The 6745-nt window shown below is 34.6% G+C and overlaps 1 protein-coding gene across 4 annotated transcripts; it reads right to left on the reverse strand.

Moving 5' to 3' along the window:
• On the reverse strand, nt 1–6363 carry LOC128008559 (junctional adhesion molecule A). 4 transcript variants are annotated; one of them, XM_052592888.1, is made up of 8 exons: nt 6172–6362; nt 5498–5560; nt 5187–5303; nt 4904–5044; nt 4581–4783; nt 2957–3059; nt 1239–1366; nt 1–286 (listed from the first exon to the last, which is right to left on the reverse strand). In XM_052592888.1, the coding sequence occupies exons 1-8, from the start codon at nt 6212–6214 to the stop codon at nt 209–211; spliced, it is 876 nt and encodes a 291-aa protein (XP_052448848.1). In that variant the 5' UTR covers nt 6215–6362; the 3' UTR covers nt 1–208. The 4 variants fall into 4 exon arrangements, with proteins under 4 accessions (XP_052448848.1, XP_052448849.1, XP_052448847.1 ...); XM_052592889.1 differs by having other exon boundaries at nt 1–339; XM_052592887.1 differs by lacking the exon at nt 1–286 and having other exon boundaries at nt 1089–1366; nt 6172–6360.
• Nucleotides 6364–6745: the final 382 nt, after the last annotated feature.

Here is a 6745-nt window from a genome sequence, read left to right on the forward strand (position 1 = left end):
TTTAGATTTTTCAAGTTTTAATTTGTTTTTATTGATGTTTAAATAGTTCATTTTAAACGATGATAGAATAAAATCCTTATTTAACCTGGAATACTCATATATATATATATATATATATCAAAACAACAACAACAAAAAAACTCTCCCACGTGTATGCTCCGTGTTTTGAGTTCCTGTATGTCCTTATTTGGTCCTTCCTGTTTCTTCATTAAGTTAATTTCATTCCAGGTGTTCCCCCTCTGTTGTCATTGATCCCAGGTGTATCTGGTCTTCCCATGGTCAAGTTCTGTGTATAAATAGTGTTCCAGTGTTGAGTTGTCTTTTAGTTCCTGTATATGCCTGTTGATTAAATTCTATATTTGAAGAGTTCTCCTGTCCTTCCAAGTGTAATGTGACCCACACAGTGTGAACACATGCAACTCACCACAGAAGAGGCAAACCGTTTATTATATATATATATATATATATATATATATATATATATATATATATATATATATATATGTGTGTGTGTGTGTGTGTGTGTGTGTGTATATATTCTTTTTACCGTTTTACATACTCAGAATAGAAACAGACTAATATGTAAATCTCTCTATCTCTCTCTCTCTCTATATATTAAGGTCTGTGGTTTGTCTATAGGCTGCAAATATTCATTATTCAGTCTCCTTCACTACACAGTGGTACTGATATAGGCAAACTGCTAAACACTTTGGTTAGAGTAGCAAAACCATGGCTATTTTCAAAGGTAAGAATACATAGCTAGATATCAAACTGTGGATCATGTATTATTGTAATATATTGTCATATTGCAGTCAAATTGCTCAGTGTAAAGACTTTAGTTATTATAGAGTTAACATAGCTTACTAGAAGCTGCTTCGAGTGTATTGTGGATGCTATGCAAACAAATATCTTGACTTGAATGAACCAAGGTGAAGATTCTGACTATTAGAGATGCCAAACATGATGCAAGTGATCAAATGAATGACATTATCAATGTCTGCAGAAAATACCTCTGCTTTTTGTTAACATTTTATTTATTTGGCTTCTCTCTCTCTCTCTCTCTCTCTCTCTCTGTGGTTAATAACACATTTCTGTTTATTAGTTATTTTTATTGTTTTGTGACCCATATTTAATATTGCTTTACACAGACTTTAAGGTTCCTGTCCAAGTTTTTGTAGCTCTAACTTTAACTTGGTAATTTCTAATTCTAGTTTTTGTATCTCTAGTTTTAGTTTCACCTCTTGCAACAAGAATACACCATACTGTTTTTCAAGCATGTGGTTCAATGTGGTCTTGCTTGGGACATCCTTGTTCTCAGTGCTCAAGCTGCTGCTCACAGCTGGTGTTTGGCTGTTGTCCTTATCATCTATACAGGAAAAACAAAGTTAGCCCAAAAGTAGCTATGTTAGAGAGAGCTTAAAACATATTTTGTAATGTGTTATAGTTATATGCAATCCAAACAGTGCTAATCAGAGGTACTGAAACAGCTTTCTTGCCTATGGAACACTAAACAGAAAAAAACACTCTACTCACAAGACTGTTAAAACAGAGCTGGGATAATGGCAAAAGGAAGTTATATTTCTTCTTTTGTTAGGGGTAATGGACTGGCCTGCTCTCACTGACTTCAAGGATTCCTCTCCACACATCTTTAATTAAAATGTTGTCCTTTTCATTTATAATGTTAATGGCTATGTTTATGCAACCAGCCCAATATACAGGTAAATCTTAATAAATTAGAATGTTGTGGAAATGTTCATTTATTTTAATAATTCATATCAAATTGTCTAATTTGAGTATTAAATAAATTCAATGCACACAGACCGAAGTTTTAATTGTGATGATTTTGGCTCACATTTAACATCTCAACAAATTAGAATATGGTGAGATGCCAATCAGCTAATCAACTCAAAACGCCTGCAAAGGTTTCCTGAGCCTTCAAAATGGTCTCTCAGTTGGGTTCACTAGGCTACACAATCATGGGGAAGACTGCTGATCTGACAGTTTTTCAGAAGACAATCATTGACACCCTCCCCAAGGAGGGTAAGCCACAAACATTCATTGCCAAACAAGCTGGCTGTTCACAGAGTGCTGTATCCAAGCATGTTAACAGAGAGTTGAGTGGAAGGACTCACACTTCATGCTTCCTTCTGCTGACCAGCTTTTTGAAGATACTGATTTAATTTTCGAGCAGGATTTGGCACCTTCACACACATGCCAAAAGCAACAAAAGTTGGTTAAATGACCATGGTGTTGGTGTGCTTGACTGGCCAGCAAACTCACCAGACCTGAACACCATAAAGAATCTATGGGCTATTGTCAAGAGGAAAATGAGAAACAAAAGACCAAAAACTGCAGATGAGCTGAAACCCACTCTCAAAGAAACCTGGGCTTCCATACCACCTCAGCAGTGCCAAAAACTGATCACCTCCATGTCACACCGAATTGAGGCAGTAATTAAAACAAAAGGAGCCCCTACCAAGTATTGAGTACATGTACAGTAAATGAACATACTTTCCAGAAGGTCAACAATTCACTGAAAAAGTTTTTTATTATTGGTCTTATGAAGTATTCTAATTTGTTGACATAGTAATTTGTTTGTTTGTTAAATGTGAACCAAAATCATCACAATTAAAAGAACCAAAGACTTAAATAAATTCAGTGCACACAGACTGGAGTAGTTGAATAAACCAGTTTGACAATTTGAGTTGAATTACTTTATATGTGTTCGCTTGCTTTGTATTAAAAAATTGGGGAGGTAGATCTGATCAAATGTGAGAATGTGCAAGTAGCTATCCTGTAGTGCAGTGAAAACTGAAGGGAACTGAGTAGTATGAAAAATAACATTTTATTTGATAATATGTTGATAATAAATTGAAAGTGTGTCCTCTGGTGACTCTGGTAGACATGTAACTGCCACTTAGTGTCTAATTTGAAAGCACTGACAAATGTAACTTACGGACTTCCATGTTCACTGTATCTCCACACTGAGGTGCACCTTCTCCATTACTGGCCTCACAGAAATATGAACCAGTATCCAGTTTAGATATGCTCGGGAACTCCTGATCACACAAAGAAACCAATTTTACAAATATGTATCTTTCGGTACAATGACGAGGTATAAAATCAGAATTATACTTACAAAATGATATTTAAATTCTAGCAGTTTAAAGTACAGATTTTTTTGATGATTGAGTTTCAATCATTTCATGTAAAAAAAAATCATACAGTATACACACACATACACACACACACGTATGCGCACCTTGAAGATTCTATGGCAGCATGAGAAAATTGTATTATTTGGACACAACACAAAATCCAATTTGGTTACTTTAATCCAATAAAGCTCACCATCCAAATAACACCATTCCTACAGTAAGCTGAAGAGTGTTTCAGGACATCAGTGGAAACAAATTAAATACGCTGTCAATTTTGCACATACAGGTAAGAATAATACATTATATTCATCATTTAGATCTGTAAAGGTCTTAATTTTATTTGCGTGCAATATTAACAAAATGTTGTGCTTTTGTAAAATAAAGAAAACAAATAGGATGTGTTTGCCATCTAGGTGTTGAACAGGAGCGCTTCACAAAAATGAACTAAACCTTAGCAAATATTTTACTTTCAGACATGATGATTATATCTATAGAAAGCTTTAAAACACCACAAAACAAAATAATTAAAATCCAAAAAAACTCTTTCATTAGGTAATCCGTAAAGATGCATTTCTTTTAGCATCCATGATGAGATGGCAAATCAGGATAATCAATTTCATCTTTGTCACACTGTCTCAGAAAACACTAGTTAATTAATTGATAATTAAAAAATCTCCTAACTATTTTCCCCCAACATATTCATAGTAACTTTTGCGGCAAGCTTTAGACTATTTAGCGCACTCACATCATGGTTCTGTGCACCATGGTCACAAAAACTCATAATTTGCATGCATTTTTAAGCATTGTGGTTTAAAAACAAGCGATTTAAGCCATTGAAATGCAAACAACAGCACTACATGTGTGAGCTGTATGTTTCTGAGCTTGATTTCTGCAATTGGGTCGGATTGAAGTCGGGTCATATTCACACCTAAAACAAACCGTACCAGAGTTTGTTTGGAAGCAAACCAGGACCACCTCTTCAGCTGGGTTCACTGGGTTTCACCCGAGTGAGGTTGCTGTATTCACACCTGTCCAAACGATCCACATCAAGGCGGGAAACGAACATGAGTTTGATTTAATCAAACCAAACAAGACAGGAGTGAATACACCTTTAAACCCCATTGAAAATCTGTGGAATGACTTGAAGATTGCAGTCCAAAAATGGTCACCATCAAATTTATCTGTATTTAAGCAATTCTGCAGAGAAGAGTGGGGAGCAAAGTACAGACAAATTCCAGCAGATTTTATTTTTTGCTTTTTAAATACAGTAAAAACAGCTGAATAAAACAAAAACTGTTTCTGTCTTCATTTCAGGCTGCAAAGCAACAAAATGGATTCTTTTCTATATGTGTGTGTGTGGGTATGTACGTACATATGTATGTTTGTATTATGTATTTTCTAGTATTGTAGATGAACACTCACCAGGCTACCATTGAAGACGTTCATCTTGTAGGTGAGGTTCTTAAAACTGGGAAACTTGCTTGGATCTTCAGGGAGGGGAGTGTTTTCTTTGTACCACCTATAGGTGGATGGAGGGGAACCATCTGCATCATAGCATGTCAGGCGGACGTTACTTCCTGTTGTGACTGATGAAGGAATTCTGGACACAGGCTTGGAAGGAGGCACTGCAGTGGAGGAAATTGGAGTCGGAATAACAAGGATTTTTGATGTATTACATTGTTTCAACAAAGCAAAATCTTTGCTAAACCAACTTATATCCATTTTTTTTCAGTACTCAAATTTACCAAGGACTGTAAGCTTGATGGTCTTCTCATCATATCCAGAATTGCCAGACACCTCACAGTCATAGTCTCCAGTATCTGCTCGTGTCACCTTGTTAAATCTCAGTCCTCCATCATCCACAGTGATACGGCCTTCATATTCAGCTACAGAAAGAAAAATATGCATAATGGTGTTATGTTCTTTTTTTTATGTTCATTTCAATAAGACACACATCAACACTCAATAAGGAAATGTTACTGCCAGGTTACAGTGATGACACTGAATGACAACAGTTTTCATCCATACCAGTTATCCGTCCATCAAAGTAGATGAAAAACTGATAGCCCTTAAGATCCTTGAACTTCCATTCTATTCTGGGTGTTTCACCAAAGTCAGCGGTGTAGGAACATTTCAAATCAACTCCTGGAATAAAAATTATGTTTATGTTTTTCACATCAAAAACGGAGTCCTTGAATCACCCAAAACAGCTATTACTATTCTCGAGTGCAAAACATATACAGATACATCAGATTTTCTACATTTTTTACATTAAGCTGATTACTGCCACACAGAAACAATTAGGCTGTAACTGAAAGAAAAAAGAAAATGAAACTTACCCTCATTCTCTTTCACTTTTATTGATTGACTACCAACAACAACCGTAAAAGCGGCATGCAAGCCTGTAAACAGAAAGAGAGGGATTCAATCCTTAATCAGTATGAAAGAAATCTTTGAAATACATGACATGCATTACAAATCACATTAACAGTCATATCCAGATTGGAATGATGTTTAGAATTTATCTTCATCTAGGCCAACCACTTATTTTTCTATTTAATAGAAAAAGAAGAATCTAACAAAAACAACATGTTGGAACACTGTTAAACAGACTCAGAAACCATATAACCATTTAAACCATATAAGGAGACATATTACTCTTTAATAGTTTTAAATGTTTTTAATGTATACATTTATTCTTAATACTCAGTGCACACCCTTGCCAGGTGTTCATAATGACCGTTCATAAAAAACACTTATTACTAATTACTAGTTGTTGAATTGGTTACTAATTTGGCCACATTTGTGAACAGTGCACAGCGGCAATATTATGTTTTCTGTTATTGTAGACTTATAGCATCCAAAGAAACTCTATTTAAACAATAAATTATTATTAATTCAGTAAAAAAAAGAAAATCACTAGGCTGAATAACTCAGCACACAGAAGACAGCAGTCAATGATATGACTTGATAAAAAAATATTGTGCAAGCAAATACAGAAAACATGTACTACCTGTAACTGAGACAGAGAAGCAAACAAAGACGAAGGTCAACATATCCACTCTGAAATTACATAAAGCCTTCCAGAATATTAAGCTTATTAAATTAATGACTGGTTTTATATTATTTTAGCAGAACATTATTGCAGTTGTTTATTTGTAAGGTCCCTTCAAAACTTTGGCAAGATAAGCTGAAAGGCCGATAGGTTACTTTGTTGCCTGTACCGCGTCTGTGATTGGTTTGTAAATGCGACACTATGACGTTCCAACTGCATGATGCAATGCAAGTCAACAGATTCAAGGCTAGACAAATAATTGGAAATCATTCTCAGTGTGAACCCTGTTTAGGAGTCCAGACTGTTCTACATGAGTCTTTGTACACTGTACATACTTAGTAAGTTACCCACTTGATAAGATGTTCAGGAACAAACATGTAAACAAGTTACAGATAAGTATTATAAAAAATACAATTATATATATATACATATATACACATATATATATATACACATATATATATATATATATATATATATATATATATATATATATATATATATATATATATATATATATATATACACACAC

The sequence above is a fragment of the Carassius gibelio genome, chromosome A5, assembly GCF_023724105.1.
Source record: "Carassius gibelio isolate Cgi1373 ecotype wild population from Czech Republic chromosome A5, carGib1.2-hapl.c, whole genome shotgun sequence".
Lineage (NCBI taxonomy): Eukaryota > Metazoa > Chordata > Actinopteri > Cypriniformes > Cyprinidae > Carassius > Carassius gibelio.

Excerpts from the sequence above, each read along its gene's own strand:
- LOC128008559 (XM_052592887.1), bottom strand. The coding sequence starts at position 6,214 with ATGTTGACCTTCGTCTTTGTTTGCTTCTCTGTCTCAGTTACAG. Across the intron at positions 5,304-5,497 it reads AAAAGTGAAAGAGAATGAGG|GAGTTGATTTGAAATGTTCC; the intron begins GTAAGTTTCATT and ends TTTTTATTCCAG. Across the intron at positions 5,045-5,186 it reads CTTTGATGGACGGATAACTG|CTGAATATGAAGGCCGTATC; the intron begins GTATGGATGAAA and ends TTCTTTCTGTAG.